General features: G+C 40.6%; 2 protein-coding genes and 1 long non-coding RNA gene across 4 annotated transcripts; 2 read left to right on the forward strand and 1 right to left on the reverse strand.

The window, feature by feature from the left end:
• The first annotated feature begins 6874 nt into the window (after window positions 1–6874).
• Window positions 6875–11083, forward strand: cbx3b (chromobox homolog 3b). Of its 2 annotated transcripts, none has more exons than XM_071469912.1 (5): window positions 6875–7099; window positions 7535–7675; window positions 7769–7925; window positions 8407–8564; window positions 9814–11083. In XM_071469912.1, the coding sequence occupies exons 2-5, from the start codon at window positions 7536–7538 to the stop codon at window positions 9932–9934; spliced, it is 576 nt and encodes a 191-aa protein (XP_071326013.1). In that variant the 5' UTR covers window positions 6875–7099; window position 7535; the 3' UTR covers window positions 9935–11083. The 2 variants fall into 2 exon arrangements, with proteins under 2 accessions (XP_071326013.1, XP_071326012.1); XM_071469911.1 differs by having other exon boundaries at window positions 6921–7114.
• Window positions 11084–11244: 161 nt separating this feature from the next.
• Window positions 11245–13107, forward strand: snx10b (sorting nexin 10b). Its single transcript, XM_071469910.1, has 6 exons — window positions 11245–11391; window positions 11664–11750; window positions 11838–11938; window positions 12068–12169; window positions 12335–12550; window positions 12659–13107. The coding sequence occupies exons 1-6, from the start codon at window positions 11359–11361 to the stop codon at window positions 12777–12779; spliced, it is 660 nt and encodes a 219-aa protein (XP_071326011.1). The 5' UTR covers window positions 11245–11358; the 3' UTR covers window positions 12780–13107.
• Window positions 13108–16453: 3346 nt separating this feature from the next.
• LOC139612592 (uncharacterized) lies at window positions 16454–18207 on the reverse strand. The gene is made up of 3 exons (XR_011686597.1): window positions 18008–18207; window positions 16861–17358; window positions 16454–16765 (listed from the first exon to the last, which is right to left on the reverse strand). It is a non-coding gene; the product is annotated as an uncharacterized lncRNA (long non-coding RNA).
• Between the last annotated feature and the right edge of the window lie 585 nt (window positions 18208–18792).

Consider the following 18792-nt stretch of genomic DNA (forward strand, 5'->3'; position numbering starts at 1 on the left):
AGACCTTGCTCTATCTGACGTGCACTTTAGCCTTTAGCTTAGCTTAGAACAAAGAATGTAAACACAGGAAAAAGCTATTTACTTGATATTAACTGTACATATATCCTCATCTTACTCTCGGCAAAAAAGCAAATAAGTGTATTTTGGGAAATGTCAAACTTCCTTTGATCTCTGTTTTACTTTCTGTGTAATAAGGAATGTGTTCCCTGTCATATAAGTTCAGATGCAGCCATGTGGCCGAGTATCACTTTCTACTGCACAACAACATACAAAGACAGAGGGTATCCTCAACCTCATAACTGACTTCAGTGTCTTAAGCCAAAGCTAGACGTTTCACTGTTTGGAATAGTCTATCAGCTGCTGTGACCTGTCTCCATCAGTTATCCAGATTTCACCACAGCGTTGTTCTGCGCCTTTGTTCAGAGTTTGCAGGGTAATTACTGGCAGGACCTGCTTAAAGCTGTTATTTTCCAGATGGCAGGCAGGCAAGACTGAAGAGCTGGTTAGTCCCACCATGTGCACACACTGGAGCCTATATAGTGAGCACTTAGCCTTCAGATGGCACGGGGCTGCTATAGGCCTGGCTGTGCTGAAATGGGTCATGGTCAAAGTGCTTTTGGCTGAGGAAGAAAAGCTTTAAATTCCCAGGACCCAGAAAGCAAACACTCTATATTTGAGGGAAAAGCCTTGCATCCAGATCAGACACCCGCAGATCAGACACCCGCTTTGACTGCAGATGGGCCAGTTTCCTGCAGCCAGGGGGGGAAATGTGGGGTTTAAGAGGTTGAGTCCTGATTGGATGTGGAGCAGAACCAAAGTTGAAAGCGTACAGATGTGAGAGAGAGAAAGAGCACAAGGTCAACAGACTGGATTCGGTGGTTTGTGGAGCTGCACTTGATAAGAGTAGACAGCCAGCAGCTGCACAGTGACAAGGAGATTTACCAAGGCAAAGGTCTTCGCACCACTCAAGGTTGAGATACTGCTCAGCTGTCTACTTGCTGAAAAGTGCACTAAGAGTATGGCCATTGTTTAGAACTCTCATATTTATGTGATGAATACAGTACATGGAAGAGATATTACATACATGTCAATCTGTATCCAGAGCCAGACATGAGTGAGCAGGATCAATCCTCTAATTAAACTCTGGATAAGAAAGCAAATAAGCATATGTCACAAATTGCTGAACTTTTCCTTTAAGGCAGCTTCATTGATGACTTCATAATGTAACTGTGAGAGTTCAAATGAAAGCTTTGACTTCGCCCCTCCCATCAAGTTGAGACACGTCAAGGGAGAGTTCCTTGTTGGGTTCATTGGATGGTGATAGGCAGCTGTGAAAGGGAACACTGAGCATTGAGAGAAACTGAGAAGGAAGGGGATGTGTGACAAAGGCAGGCCGCAAAAAAAGCAAACAACCTCCTTTGTAGACAACAGCAGCCAATACTTTGTGAGAAACCCATCAAAAGTCTGTAACTGTGAGTTTTCGTCTCAAATTACACCACAAAAATCAGTGATTATGATCATGATTATCCCCTATTAAAACTGTTACTTTTTGATCAAAGCAATATTCACCTTTAAGGCATTATGAAAAACATCCTTATGTTAAGTTGTCTCCCCAGAAACCTGATCACAAGTAGGGGATTTTAGGCCATTAGGTCATGTTAATTTAATGTTACTTGAGAGTTATCAAAATTGGAGTTATACAATATTCATTTCATGATTTTCAAAGGAATGAATACATTTATATTTTCTCTGTTAAAGCTCTTGACAAAAGCTGACTGACACATCCCCCCATGTCCCTCTAAAAGGACTTTATTTAACTTTAATCATGTTTTACTCTGCCCCCGAGTCAACTTGCACCATCAGCCACAAAACTCAGAAGAACAAAACACCAAAAGAAAGAAAAGTCAAGAGAATGGCAAACAGAGGAACGGGGCAAATAGTGTTTTTAGGTTCAAAGGCGATCTTTCTCCCTTCCACTCTCATCCATTCATTTGGTCCCACATTGGCCCCTGGGGTAAGGGGAGTTGCTTGTCATTGGTGCTATTCACATGTCAATCAGACTGTTACAGGATCCTATGGGCTCCATGTTGCGGAGCGGGAACCCCCAGCCAAGAGGGACATGAGATGAAGTCAGCACCTGTTTATGCTGGCAGCAAAACCACCTCCACCCCGTCTGACTAGTACTGAAGCCACTGCTTCTTCTTCGGCCCAACTGATCCTGACTCTTTACTCTCTCTATATATACACAGAGAAAGAAATTTGTGACTACCAAACACAATATAAAGTGTTTAAAATCAGCTCCACCTAAACCCATCAGTAAAACGGAACTTTAACATTTAGGCATCAGTAATAAGAATAATCTAATAGTATGAAATATCAGTATTTATAGGACCATTTTTGCGCATAACAAATACTTTGACTATTTTTTGATAAATCTATACTTTTACCAATGTAATATTTTGAAAGCAATACTTTTGCCTTCTTGTATCCCAGCAGCACCTTTAACCCTTTTAAGTTTTGTCTACAGGTTTAGATTTTTTGGTTTCCCATTACTTTCCTTTGTGTGGCTTTGGTGGTAAGCCAAACTGCCTCTTGCGGACATTGAAGCTTTACTGTTCTCTTCCAATTCCACAACAGAAAATCCCCACTCAAAGTCCATTTTCTGTTTTTTTCCAGAGCTTTCAGCTATATCACAGGCTTCATCAGTTTGTTCAGTTGTCATAGAGGTGGATCTGTTGGCATGTGATCTCAGAAGTTAATATTTCATTCATAGCATTTGTAGGACTTACTGTTGGCGTTGGATAAAAGGCTGAGCATGCAAGTTCATTCTTGACATTGGAAATAGTTTGACAAAACAATCCCAACTCAAGATCAAAGAAAACTCCGGTGCTCTAGACATGAACATGTATGGTTTGGAAGATTTGGAAGATTTCAAGGGTCAAAGAAATTTTCTAAAAAAACACATGTAGTGCAGCAAATACTCTGACAACACATTCCTACTGTATTTATTCTCAGTAACTGTATCAACACAAAGGATATAACTACCCCCCTCCAGCCCTCCATGCCAGAACAAGGTATAGAATAACACAGGGGAAAGTATCTTGGGATACTATAAGTGTTCTGAAACAGGAGACAGATATCCGCAAGCAAATCCAGGTGGTCTGCTGTCCTGTGTCCTCTGTTATTCATGAAAAGTCACTTTTCACACAGAGGACATAAACTGCCCTGGAGCCTGTCACATCAGAGTTCAGTCAGTTGGTTCAGTATGTGACTCTGAATATGATCTGAAGACAGCGTGAGGAGCTGATGAAGGTGTTGAGGGCTCCTGCAGTGGCGGCAGAGTTGGTGACAGTAAAGCAACTCAGCTCTCATACTGCTGCTTGTGCTGTTGTGTGTATGGCTGCATTACAGGTGGGGATGAAGTCTGAGAAAATATGCAGTCAATCAATCAATCAGTCAGTAATGAGGTCATATAAATCACTTTCCCACCAGACCAGCCATCAATATTACTGTTTCACTGAACACTGTTCCCTATACAACCAGATTAACACTCGCTAAAAACAACAGGGCCAGCGTAAATGTCCTCGCCCTGGCTGTAACCTGAGAGCCTCGGGTGGTACTGGGGGAAAGCTGGGGGCCCTCCATGTGAAAAGGGGTCCAGTCAGGCTTGGCCTGAGCCACACAGACCACTACTCTCTCTATCCACAGCCCCTCACAGCAGGATCCAGCCATCTGGACTCATTCCTGCTCTGACAGGGTGGCTCCCGAGGCCCATCTGTATGAGGGCTACACTCACAGTGGGCCTAGGAATGTGCATGGGGAGGGAACTGAGTAGATTTAAAGGATGACGGCACAACGCGATATATCTTTTCACCCATGCTCTGGAGCATGTCATTTCATCAACATCTGTATTTCATTTTTACTGCCTTGGTCAATCTTGGGTTCAGTCAGTTTGGTTTTAGGCACAAAAAATGCTTCAAATCACTTCATTATTGCCTGCTCTTGAGTCATTTAGGCTACAAATACATGCAAGACATAAATAATGTTCTTCTTTTCCTAAAACATCTCAAATATTCCTTTAATTCCCTTAAAATCCATCTCCTAAAATCCAGACTATCATTAAACTTTAGGGGTTAAAGTTCCCATTGTTCTGTAATAATTTTCAAAACAGATGATATAGATTTTCTTACTGAGTTATCTGAGTATTGATTAAGTCCCACAACATATACTTTCAATGTGCCAGTTTCAATTTCAGTTGACAATCTTGGTTGCATGTCATACCTCTCTCTCTCTCTCTCTCTCTCTCTCTCTCTCTCTCTCTCTCTCTCTCCCTGTATACTGTCTATAGTTATAGTATAGTTTATCCAATAGAGGTGAAAAATAAAAATCATCTTTCAAAATGATGTGAATGTAGAAAGTATAGAAATTTGTGGCTGCTGTTTTTGATCTTTGCCATGTTGTGAACCCAAGCTGAAATAACCTGCTTTCTTAGGTTTGGTTAAGAGAACCCAAAATGAGCCATAATGTAGCAAAGCAGTAAATCCAGACAGGACCTCACTGCATTACTGCTATTTCCGCACCTTCAACGACAGCTCAACCCTATTAGCTGTTTGGTTACTATGGCAGCTAGTACTAAAAACCCAAACAAGCTGATGGAAAGGGGTTAGAGGGCAACAGCAGGTCAGATGGCAGATAACCAGCACATGACTTGCCTCAGTTTGTGGGTCGACACATTCCCAGGCCCATACAGCTAAAGATGTAATATAAAATATATGTTTCTTTTGTGAAAAATATGGTACCACTTTCATAAGAGACTATTTATACACAGTTTTAACTACCAGCTTTATTAGCGGGTAATACATTATATACTAAATCTATCTATAACTGAAATGTTAATGGAAGAATGTAACTAATTTATTTGGAGTTATTTGGAAGAGAAGAAGTGAGGGCATCTCTACTGACTTATAAGTTGGTGTGGAAAGAGATGCCCATTTGAGGTGAGAGTTGCTGTGAGCAAAGAAAGAAAACAGCATTTAGTTGTTGAGAACAGTGTTAATAAATAATCACAGATGAAAACAGCAGCTTGGCTTTATTAATATAGAACCTGCAGCTCCTGAGGATCACACAATAGTCTACCTATCCCTGAAGTTTCCACTGCACATGGAAGGTAAATGGAGCATATGTGGCAGGTCCAAATGACCAAACATTGATTTGCAACCTGCATAGGACCTGTGTCCTGTCTCTACTGAGACTGTGATCAATGAGCTTCCTTTCTGAGGACGATACACCCCACATTCATCTTCCATGCAGGCATCTCACTGAAGCCTTTCCACTGAAACCTCTTTTAATCACATCCCCAGGGCCCCCCCAGTGTTGAAAATGAAACCGAGGTATTAATTCTCAGGATTGTGAAAGATCACCATGTGCTGCAGTGACTGCAGGCGTCCCTGTATCTGTGTTGCATTCTTATAATGTTACTGTGGTGCTCCATAAGTAAATGTCATGAACAAATGTGATCGATGTTACATAATCCTGCCTTGAGGATGAAATGGTCAAATCAGATACAACAGTACATCAGAGGCCGTTCCAATGTGAATCCACCTTCTAGTTAAAGCTTTTGTTCTGCTGCCTTTTGCTACAAGCTTTCCAGCATAAATCCATTTTCAGTAGTTTACTGGGGAAAAGGAGCACTGAGCTTTTGGTCTGATGAACCTGGCAGTCCAATACAAGCAAGCAGCGTCCCCCAGTGGTGTGTTACAAAACAGTTTGGAATAACTGGTGGAAAAAAAGGTAAACTTGGTCAAGTGGGAAGGTCTGTTAGTGGTGGTTTTTGGCCAATCAGCAGCTTTGGGGTTCCTCATTGGCTAAAAGGGAGCTGTCAATCAAATCCTCCAGGGGCTGTTTTTCTGTGATCTCCTCAGTGTGGTTTAGGAGGTTGTGGAGAAAAGATCCCCTCCGTGAAAACCATGTATTAGTGGGAGTATTGAGAGCCCTTTAGCTTGAATAAAAGCAGCAATACCAGAGAATGAAAATTCTCCATTACAAGTAAAAATATTAGCAACAACTTACACTAAGTATTAAGAGTGAGGTTCACAGTACTATTATGCAGAATTGCACCATTCAGCATAATATTATTTTCATCATGTATGTATATTTTTTGAATGTCATTATTGATGCATTAAGTTGCATTTCAATGCTGTCATAGTGGAGATGACTTGAAACACTTATATACGGCGGGATAGATCTATAGCTATATATTGCATTTTATGATGATCATATGTTTCATATGTAAAATCCTTCGCTGCAGTGTAAATAGTACATATAGTGACAAAATAAATGCAGTGAAGTAAAAAATAACGGAATAGTATGTAGTGGAATAAAATAATATAAAACAGCATAAAATAGAAATGCTCAAATAAAGTACAACTAGGCTATATACTTTTAATATAATATAATATAATATAATATAATATAATATAATATAATATAATATAATATAATATAATATAATATAATGACAGGCCATGCTTCTAATTTCATCTGGCAACTAGAAAGGTGATCATATCGATTATATTTTTTAATGATATTTCTGACTATTTTTGTTTGTTTATTTGTTTGTCTACTTTTTTGGATGTACATAAATCTGCTCACACTCTGATTAGCTTTATTTTTTTTCTAGGTGCGATGCTTCAAAGCATCAAAAATCTGGAACAGTCTTTAATGCCAGTGAGATATGCCAAGTGCACACTGTCCCCTGCCATACCCAGATGACACCCATGGGTGGCAGGGCTGTTCCGGACCACTGGACGGGGACGGACGAGCGGACTCCTTTATGATTGGTCGGCGGCGTGCGCGTCCCCGTCGTCTCCTCCCGGTTTTCCTGGCATGACCTTTTCCCTTGGCAACCACTTCCTCCGAGCATCCACGGCCATCTTTAATTTTAAGTCATTCATGAAAAGTTGTTTCGCTCATGTAAACACGCCGAACGACACATTTGCGCTCAAAGCGGCATCGACGGCGCTGTGTGCATGTAGTTTCCAGCGACAGGCTCCACACAGAGCAGAGCAGCGCAGAGCAGCAGGCTGTCCGCCGAGACTAAGTAAACACCGAAAGCGTATGTGCATATTATTCATTATAGCGTCCTGTGCATCACGCGGGCGCGTTTTCACTCATGTTTACAAGCTGCAATATGCTCTTTAACTCAGCAATCTGAGGAAATAGCGGCTGTGTAGATACTAACGTGTTGCGTTTTACTGAAGGAGCAGTCTGCTGTGCTCTGGAAACAAACAGCAGGTGGAGCGCTGCAATAAGCGTATGGATCATTGTCTGAAGGGCACAGCAGAGTGCTCACCACTGCCATGTTGTTCTGCAAATGTCCCAGCAGCAGGGAGATGAAAGTGTTTATTTCTGACGCCGGTGTGGAGTTTTAACAAAACGAATAGGCACTTTGTGTTATGTTTTCATTTTGCTTGTGAATGGCCTGACGGCAACATAAGCCGGTCGGCATTCATTTGCTGTTCCTGTTTCATGGCAGGATGAGAAAGAAGCAGACTGCCAAACAGAGGAAGACTGAGGAGACCACAGTTGTTCAGGAGTTTGTGGTGGAAAAAATAATCCGCCGCAGAATCTCTAATGGAAGAGTGGAGTACTTTCTGAAGTGGAAAGGCTTCACAGAGTGAGTGATGTTGTGGAATTACACATGTGATTGTTAAGAGTTTATTTTTGTTGTTTCTGCGAGATAATTAAAGTATTATCTCCTCCTTTACAGTGCAGAAAACACATGGGAGCCTGAGGACAATCTGGATTGTCCTGAACTCATTGAAGAGTTCCTGAGAAACACCCATCTGTTTGAGGAGAATGAGGAAGAGCAAACTGAAAAAGAGTTTGTTCCCAAAGAAGAAATGACAGAGCAAGAGACGGAAATTGTGAGTATGTGAGAAATGCAGTACTGGAATATCTGTAAATGTGGTTGTTTCCATGTTATTTACAGAATGTCTGCACCTAAATCTGTAAAAAGGTTAAAAAAAAACCCCAAAACAACATATTATTAGAACCCACTTCATATAATGCAATGCATTAGGTTGGTAGTTGCACTCAGAAAATTCAGGAAACCTTTTCTCTTAAAGTAAGAAGAAGCTGGGTTAGAGTTGAGTAAAAGCATTTAACCATGTTGGCGGGTTGTCTTCCCACATTTTGGGAGATTTACTGCTGAATATGAAACCAAATGGCATGTGAATGTGGTTAGTTGTGCAATACCCCTGAAAGTGAAAGCAGTTATGTTTCCCTTTTTCACAGTGGGGATATGCAGTTAAAAAAATACCACATCTACACTGTCTTCAAATGCGAATGTTGCCTTGTCTTCTTACTGCTGTACCTTTGTCCTTGTTATTGCCTTCCTGTATGCAGTCTCAGCGGCAGGCTCACACTTTACAGAGCGACAGCAACGTCCTCGAGCCAAATGATGAGCAGTCAGATGCACTCACTAACCTCAGCACTTACCTCGAGCCTGAATGCATCATTGGCTCCACAGACAGACAGGGAGAGCTCATGTTCCTTGTCAAATGGTAACTGCACTGCTTCCCTTTTCTCTGTCCTTGAATGAAAGCCAGTGGTTGGGTAAATGTTTGCATGATGGTAAAAGTCACACTTGTTCTACAATCCACATGTTCAAACAGTTGCAAAGACGATGACGCGTCCAGTGTCAGATTTATGAGGGTGTTTCATTTTGTTGTTGGTATTCAGTGAAATGGCAAATATATCATTTACTGAGGAGGCTAAATCAAAACATCATTAGCATTGACAGCCCAATGTCTGACCACAGTAAATGTGCTTAAGGACATTATCACACTAAAACAGATTCAAACAGGTCTGTGTCATAACATTATGTTTAGTGGCAGATTTCAGTTTTAAAGTTTCCCAGTCATGGGAAGTGCTACACACCCTGTGAGACCAGTCAAATATGTGTTCTCTAGTTGTGCGGCCAGCTTTGGTAAGTCTGAAAAAAAAAAAACCCCACTAAGGCCATGTTCAGACAGATATCTCAAATAACCAAGTCCAGTTGCTTTCGATTTAAAACTCCTTTGAGATACTATGACCTGGACAAATGAGAATATTCACAGCCTTCAGACAGATAGCAGCACTGTGTGGAAACAGCTTCTCATTCGTTTGAATGGGCACAGGCAAAAAAAAATTGAATCTGGCTCAACACTTGCTGCAACGCAATGCATGTTATCTGGCAAGGTACTGTCTCGTCCAGTCAAATATGTGAACTCTTTTTATAAATGTCTTTGTAACGTGCAAAGCAGGAATTTCTGCTGTTTACCTGGTGATCATCGTAAAGAAAGATGTGATTGCACTTTGATCACATTCCTGCATTGTAAACTCCCACATTATACTATAAACCACTTTACAGTGTTTTGGTGTCTGATGAGCCTTCTGACTTGTGGATCTGTATCTTACCTGGTACCTAAAGCAACATGCCCCCAGCAATACAGCTCTTTGGCTATCTTAGGTCTAAATGCCCACGATTATGCATTATGGGAATCTAAATCTAGTGCTTGAGAGCTTGATCCATACAAGGGGCTAAATGCCAATAGAAACTGTCCTCTGCTGCTTTAGTTTTGACCATTTCTCTTTGGCATCTATTGTGAGCCGCCAGACTTATATTAAATAGCTGTATTACTCCTTTACATTAAAATTACTATGATAATTAAATTGACAGGAGTGTGTTGTGCCGCTCAAACATCTTACATACATTAAATGTAGGAAAAAAGCCATTTTAATGTTTTTCTTCTGCTGTTTGTTTCCCCACAGGAAGAACTCCGATGACGTGGCCCTACTGCCTGCCCGTGAAGCGAGCGCCAGGTGTCCCCAGGTGGTCATCAACTTCTACGAGCAGAAGCTGACCTGGCACTGTGGAGACGAGGAGCAGTGAAGTGTGTCTGTGTGTGTCTGTACGGAGGAAAACTGGTAAACAGCTGCGCTCTCACCTGAAGCTTAGTTTAACCTCCATCGTGCGTCCTCCTTCAGCTGACATTAGAGGCACACTGTGAAATTACATCCCGCTGCAGGTGGAGCTTCAGACTCTGGCAGGTGCAAGAACCTCAGCGGAGATGGATTTTAAGGGCTCTAAGTCCCGTGGTGCTCAATAAAGGTCACTGTGCCTTTGTGGAGACTGCGATGGAGACTAAAACTAACCTTTGAGAAGAGCAGCTGATTTGAGGTCAGACTAACCTGTAGCAGCTTTGGTCTTGTGTCATCATGTAGCTGACACAATCACTGTGGACATGTTTTGTTTTTAAGACTTATTGTTTTATAGTTGTTTGTTATATATATAGTCCTGTTTAGCCAGAAGGATGTTCCACTGGTAGAGGTATTTGGTTGTTTAATGTGTGCTTTATATCTTCTATAGCGACACTGTGTAGGATAGACTGCTGTCCAATCTGTACCTCCAGTCCATCCAGCTTTTGGTTAGAGCAGAAGATTGTAGACATATTGTTTGAACATTTGTTGTTTGAACCTTTATTGTGTTAGGTGTGTCTCTATATGACCCTTGTGGTTGATGTAAAGTATTTAAAAATGTTGCCCACCATAAATTTCCCCAATCAGCTGCTATGTACCAAATGTTGTTCCTCTCATTTGTATTGAATTATAACAATAATTTAAAATAATTATTTGGTGTTTTAAACGGAAGTCAAGTCCTGGCAGAATTACTCAATAGATCATAATGTATGCCGTGAATCTATAAGATTTACGGCATACATTATGCATCACATTGAAACATAACATATGGGCACCTAACAATGGCTAATAATTGGCTCAGCAGAGGAAATGTTAAATGTAGCACTTTAGATATGAGACTGTCCATTATGGAGGGCATTGTCTTCCATTAATAACACAGGCTTATGTATATGATACCTGTATCCTGATGGCACTGTCTTGACTCAACATATCTCCCATGACTGTTATGGGACACTCAGCTGAACCTTCAACCTCCTAAAACACACCTGCTACTGAACTACTGTAACTGTTGACCATGGATCTGTGAAGTCTCTGTGAATAAAGGAAACCTTTTGTGACACTTTCCTATTGATCTTTTTTTTTTTTTTTTTACTTTTATGACAGCTTTTATAACATTTTTCACATGAAAAAATCACAGGGTGGGAACATCAATGAAAGAAACGATCAATCCGAGGTTGGTATTTGCTGATTTTAAAAATGAGGAGGAGCTTATCTCAGTCTTGTGACTTTATTTTGAAACCTTTGCTCCTGGACAATAAAACTGGAAATAAAAGGCAGTGGCACAGTATTATCTGGCTGACTTTACGCTACTGAGATTAAAACGTGAAGAAGCTAATTATGAGAGAAGAAACTGACAACTTTGTGAATCAGGTAGGTCTGGAGTTATGCTGCAAATATTTTAAAAAGTTTGACATGATTTAAAAAGTAGACCTTTAAAATGCCACATTCAGGAGCTATGGCACAGCCTTAAATGACAACTTCTGTTTTTATCCTGAGCAATACAGGACATTTGGTGGGATTTTCCTGTCTTGATTCTTGTGTTGGTCATAACACTTCCTCTATCTGCCAATAAAAACTTCCCCTTTTTCAAAATAGTGCATTTAGTTCAGTGTTTCAGTGTCTCTCCTGCCTTCTCCATGCAGCAAGTCATCAGTGTCTGGGTGCGGGACCCACGGATACAAAAGAACGACTTTTGGCATGCCTACATAGACTATGAAATTTGTTTACATGTAAGTAAAATGACAAATGAAAGTTGTTTTCATGTTTTTATTCAAATAGAGAGTTCAAATGTGTGTCACACTTGTGTACTGTTTTAGACTGACAGCGTGTCCTTCACCAAGAAGATCTCAAGAGTGAGAAGGAGGTACAGTGAGTTTGTATGGCTCAGGCAAAAACTACAAGCAAATTCACTGCTCATGTAAGTTCATTTATTGTGTATTTTAAAAACTACTTTGAGAGAAAACAACAGAAAACACTTAATTCTTTGTTGAAATTAATTTGCTCAATGGTTCCTGTCATTTTTAGGGTGTATTTGTGTCTTTTGCAGGGTACAGTTACCAGCTCTGCCCCCAAAAAATCCTTTCTTCAGCCTGAACAATGCCCGACAGATCACTGAGCGGATGAAAGGGCTACAGAAGTTTTTGGAACAGTAAGAATGACCTCACAGATCAATATACTTGTGGACTTTGATATACTACAACAGAAAGAGAGTTTTCATAAACACCAGGCCACGTGACTACTGTTTTCACATCAGCAGGAAATACAATATACTGCTTACAGTAAATTTAATTTGTTTATTTTCCCAATTCTCCAGGATCCTCCAGAGCCCTCTGCTGCTGTCTGATAGTTGCTTACACCTTTTCTTGCAATCGGAGCTCAGCGTGTCCAAGATAGAGGCCTGTGCTGCAGGAAGGACTCACTACTCTGTGGCCCAGGCAGTCCAGCGCTGCGGCCTGAGAAGATTCCACTCTGAAGAAGATCTGCAGAAGGACCTCAGCATGTGCTGCGCCTTTGACACTGATTCAGACAGGTACTGTAATGTCATGCTTCAGAGTCCTCCTCCACTCCTTCTGCCTCATTCCCTAAATAATAACACTAAATTCACTTTCCATACCCTGTTCTCTCTTTGTTGTTCCAGCTCAGAGTGTCGAGATCGAGAGAAAGATTTGGCAATAAACAAAGCAGAGAGTACAGCTTCACTTGATCTCATGGGAACCAGCCAGGAGGAAACCCTCAGCTGCTCATCTGGTTCCACATGAAAACATCTTCATATTTTTTGATGGAGTCTAGAGACTTGCATTCCTACAACATTTTGGATGTGTGAAGAGGAAAGTTGCCTGTTACCCCTCATGCTATACAATTGTTCCTAATTATTATGATCTCATTTAGGCATTTCACTTTGAAACATGTACACTAAATAGCCAAAAAATTTACCAATCCTTTAAGTACTGTTTAACAGTATGTGCTGTCTGCACACCTATAAAGTGGTAGCAACAATTTGCCTTAAGATGGCAGTGTTGTAACACCCATCTGTTTGTATCCGCTGTAACTGTCTATATTTACTTTATAAACCATCTTAACAAAGCATCATGAATTTTTTGTTCATTTATAATGTGTAACTGGACAGATATGTGCAGATAACAATGTAATATCTTCAGCAGTGACAGCGTAATGTCTCTCTGTGGCTGAATGTCCCTTCTTAATAAAGTGTAAGGTGTGGCAAGCTTGTCAGCCAGTGGCCACTGCAGTGCTTAGCAGTATGACATGTGTAATAGGGTCTCTGCAGAGTTTTCAGACAGCCCCCTTGTCAGGTGTGAGGCTGGTAGGAAGTCCTGTGGGATGCCAATGGACTCGCTACTGTCTAAGAGGGCTACCTGGTAGACGGGCGACATTTCTCCCTGCTGAACAAAATGCCAGCTGCACTGACAAGCCACCTTTTCTCTCTGTCACTTTCGCTTTGTATTTGTATGAGCCTTTTCACCACAGTCACACATCACTGTGAGTCTGTATGTGTGTCGTGAACACATGTGCTCCCACAGTGAGCAGCAAGAGGTAATGACCACAAAACAGAGTGATGGCAAAGTCACATATCTGCACAGCTAATTAGATTAGCTTTGTCTCTGTGCAGCCATTGTGATATTCATTATAAATTCAGAATAGGAACAGACAAAAGGCTTCTGTTGCGGGGGAGGGGGGGGGGGGGGGGGGGGGGGGGGGGGGGGGGGGGCTATGATGTCACCTTAGACCTGCTCTGCTCTGAACAGCAGGACAATTTGGACAGTAGGAAAGCCCACAAACCGAAACTGGGGGATGTGAAGATGTGTGGGTGTATATGTGAGCTGATGCGCATCCTTGTATGTTAATGCAGTAAATGCATATGTCTGCTTTGTCAGTGCTTAACGATGTGGGGAAGCATTACCCTGCACCTTTAAACAGATGCACCAAGGCTGTCAGTGCTGCAGATGTTTGTTTTGGGTAGATATTCAGAAGGATTTATGCCTCTAATACACCCAGAACACACACCCAAGGTATTGAAGTGAGGGCACTTTTACACAGATGTATGAACATGGAAATCCATACCTCTCTTACCATTCAGTCTTATAATGTTCTAACAATTTCTATCATTAATGTGGTTTCATTCTTTGTCCTCCAACATAAAACATTCTCAGATGGATCAGTTTAGCAGTATCATCAAAGAAGCAACTTAAAATTGATCTATTCAATCCAAACCTCTATATTTTCACTTTACAATTACACTGTATGTGTCACAAACACCGTCTGCCTCACCTACATCACCTACATTTTGTTCTTTATATTGTAATCCAATTAAATGCTTAAACACAGTGGGTATTTCATAATCTGATTCCTGTGTTTAAAACCTAATAGCCTACGTTAACACTTGATTATTGAAATGACAAAAAATTAACACTCTGCAGAAAGTAATCTTGTTGGACTTTGAAGCCAATAATTATATAGATAATGTCTGTTGTCTATGTTAGGTAAATTACACAGCTTCTGCCTTATGGCTTAGCAATGTAACAGTGAAGTGCTGTTTGTTGCTTACAGTCCTGTGGACTGAAACGTTTACATTGCCAGTTTTGGTCTGACTTGTCTAGCAGTATTGACTCCTCTTTTAATGGTCTGTGACTCTGGTCCACTGGCTGTTAACCTTGAGCCGCTGTAGCCTAGTCTGTCAGTGCAGCTCTGCTGCCATGACAACACTGACACATTTAAACCCATCAGATCGATTGGCTAACAACTCTCTGCTCCATGTTGTGTGACCCCAGAGAAGTCAAATGGAGTAAAAACAGAGGGAGCAAGTAAAATCACTGTGATTTCAGGATGGAATTTAGCTAGACATAACCACAAAAGTAAAGGGGGGAAAAAAAATCACATTTTCATGATTTCCATAAATGCTTTAGCTCAGTTTAGTCTAATTAGTATGCTTATTGTTTGACACATAAAACAGTAGAAGATAAGATAAAGGAAGATGGGTCCTCTGGGAGATGCCCATCTGCCTCACACCAAGTCAGCATGTCTTTCTGCCACGACAGCTTAAATAAACCCCACCTCATGTCTGTGATCTCATGCTTGACTTATGATTCCCTCTGTTGTGTAATTAAGAAACAGAATCACGAAAAGCAAAAATCCACTTTATATGGTGGAAAGAACCAAATTGTCAAACTGAAATGTAATAATATGAAATCCCAATCAGGGTTCCTCTGCTGAGCCAAAAACAAATGGAAGTATTGAGGGAGATATGCTCCAGTGGAGGCAAATTACAGATAAATCAGAGGCGGCTAATGCATTTTAAGTGCCACATTATACAGAATCCATTAGTAGCTAGAGGAGTTCAGCACCACTTGAGATATTAAATCTCTAAGACTGCAACTCTGTGGAACCAGGGTGAGTCGATATCAGAGAAGCCCAGCTGCACTGCTGATAGATACGGGATGAGACCTAAAGGAATGATGCCAGTTATACACCAAGTATACACCAAGAACAGCTGTATGATAACAACACAGGCTGGTGACACTGATGTGTAGCTTGTTAAATAGTAAAACAACCACATTCACTCTAGGGCAGATGAAGGAGCAAGGTAAATGATCTGGAAGTCTGGGATTAATTGAATTATTAATAACATATGCCTTGGCTCTGAGCATTTTTCAAGGTCTCCCACATTTCATGCCAATACTGAGTGCTGATTTACTGAGGGCCACAAAAATTCTTCAACCTCACAGCCAAAAAGGGATTTTTCAGATGTTACATCTGTCCTTGTAGCTCTGTGTGTGTGTGTCTTTTTGTGTATGTGTGAGGTCAAAAGTCAAGCATATCCTAACACCTGCCTCAGTCTTGTGAGAAATGCTCCTTGTCAAGGCTGAAACATTTTTCTCTGTCACTAAATTGTCTTAGATGGAAATTAAGAGCTATCCATCATTTATCAAACCCAACAGCCCTGGTACCGTTCCTTGGTTCTGCATGGCTTGCTGTCGCCTTTTGGTGCACGGATGTAGCAATTAACTGGGCGTGATCACTGTACCAGGGCGAGCAACAGCTTCTCTTCTCCTGGAATCTGGCCTGATCTGCGTGAAAGCAGCTCCTCTGCCTGGAACACATGGGCCTGAGGGGGAAAAAGGAAGTTGAGATCACCGCTTCATAATTTCCTGAAATAATATGGTGTGTAAAATCAGACATGTTCCCTCTGGAGCATGCAGCGGAAAACAGATGGATGAGAGGGAAGGACCTTGTGTTAAGATAACATGTCTGTACTTACTATGCATATTCACAAATATTCATTAACTAAAACACTTTTTTGTAAAAAGGAGCATACCCATTTTACAAACAAGAGTCCCAATGCCTGTAATGAGCTCAGCTGATAGTTTAATAACACTGAAATGAAATACGAGTGTTGTAAGATACCTTTAGTATCCATGATGCCTTTTGCTCATCCTTACATGAATTTGTGTCTTGGCACAGGGGAACAGCCCCTTGGTGTGTCACAGGATCATGTGTGAATAACAACCTCTCCAGACTAATGTCTTGTTAGAGATGAGGAACGAGTACAAGGGGAGCTCTTTGGTCAGATCCAGTTCCGTGAATGGAGAGATGGCTGGTGGTGGCAGTGAGAGGACGACAAAGGGTGGGGAAACAAGAGAAAGGAAAAAAATGGAGGGGTAGAGGGCACCGTCTCTCGAGGCCTCTGTGCTTCGCTGCCAGTGTGTGTAAATCAGCAGGCAGCTCACGGCTGCAATGAGGTAGAAAATAAAAAAAACATAAAAATGTCCAAGTGAAATAAGAGGCAAGGAGAAATCTTTTATGATGAGCCTAAATTCTCCTTACTCTGCAGTAGATCCACTGGCCGGCTCAGCTTGTCTTTTCCAGACACCGTCCATCATCTAAGCGTCTGCATATAGCCACAAATTACTCAAATTACCCCACCTGCTATTCATTTAATACATATGTAATGAGTATCCTAAATTCACATGATTATCATTCATGGTATGTTAATAGGCCTATGTCAAATTCATTAATATTCACGTAAAATGATAAGAACTGCCAAACCAGAAAGTCTGAAGTTCTGCAGATGTGGTTTAATAAACAAAGTCCTGAACAGAAGTTCACCAACATGTTAAACTTTGTGTACTGAACAAGCATTGTCATTTGAGCATTCTTGACCTTTTGGAATGGTATATGTTAGCAGAATAATCTGAACTCAAAGGTCTGCTTACTACCAATTTTTTTATACCTTTCAAACCTCTTGTCATGGTCTTCTTCAGCAAATAGAGCTGGGTTGGATCCCATCATGCGTCCTAAGTGTGGAATTCCCCCAGCTGAAAGCTTTGAGATTAGTTTGGTTTGGAAATGTTATTGTTTCACAAGATTTATTGTAGCTTTATTGACACCACTCAACAGAGACAGACCCTTTACTGTCAAAGTGAGAACAGATTTATACAAAGTGATCTGAATTAATTAAATCATAAAAATACAAACTACATGTTTGCCTGGGTATTTACTCCCTTAAATAATCATCACTGGGTGCAGCCAGTTGCTTTAGAAGTCACATAGCTAAATTGATTCACCCGTCTTGTCAAGGGGTTTCAGTTAATTGTGGTATAAATACACCTGCATCTAGAGGCTGGAGTTCTGAAAACAACTTGAGGTGATTGAAAATCAGAAGGGATTTCAGCTATCTTAGTTCCCCTTTATATTTTATTCTTTGCTTACAGTTTTTTTGTTTGCCTTTTATTACAGTTCTGTACTCTCATTTAGCTTTTTTTTGTCTTGTTTACCATTTGATTCTGTCATTTAAAGGATTGGTTTTATATTTACAGTTTTCATTCATTTATAGGTTTGGATCTTCACTTTTTTTTTCTTTTCACACTTTCAAACAAATTACCATAGTAATTCACATCACATAGTTATCAAGGATATCAAGTTGTTCAAATGTCCACCCTTAGTGAAGTAGCAAAAGTAAAGGAACACTTACAGGCTGCATGTCAATAAATGACCTCTGGGACTCCTCAGACTGAAGACTTTTCCTCCTCTTATGTAGATAGATGCAGGAAACAAAGTTGGCAGGACCTTTAGAGCTCTCTCACCTTTAGCAATTTAACAATTTGAGAATAATACAGTGTTGCATTAACATTAAAAGTGCATGTTATTTTTAACAATTGAAATTTCTGAAGCATTATTCCTGCCTGTTGATAGTGTAGCCTGTGTGTTGCAACAGCTTATAACGGATTAAATTCTCTTTCTAATATAAAAGTAACATTTGTTCCATGGTGAGTGAGACAACAAGCCAGATACATTTCAGGTTTTTATTTTTATTTTATCATTGTAACGTGACTAAAAATGAATACCACCATTTCCAGGTTTTTAAATTCATGAAGTTCATTTTGCGATTTTACTTTTATTTTAGAGAAAAGCAGAGAAGACAGAAGTGGAGGAGACCTAATCAATAACAGCAAGGATACTGAATTAAAAACTGGACATTGTGAATCCATTGTGGCTCAAATGCTCCAGGTAGGTCAACTACAGCCCAACTTCAGCAAAAAGTTTCAATGCTCCTTGGTGTTGCCGATGTGAAAATACAAAAGAGGAGATGAAATTACACAAAAAATGTAGAAGTAAAACTGTAAACACACATGGCTGCATACTGACAGATACCATCTTTAGTCTGCTACTAAGTCTACACTGCAATATGAACACAGACATACAACAAATAAAAGAAAAATGTGAAATACACTAAATGGGGACACAGTGTTGATTGTG

The sequence above is a fragment of the Trachinotus anak genome, unplaced genomic scaffold (assembly GCF_046630095.1).
Source record: "Trachinotus anak isolate AG129_WGS33_773 ecotype Australia unplaced genomic scaffold, CSIRO_AGI_Tana_v1 ptg000032l, whole genome shotgun sequence".
NCBI classification, from domain to species: Eukaryota; Metazoa; Chordata; class Actinopteri; order Carangiformes; family Carangidae; genus Trachinotus; species Trachinotus anak.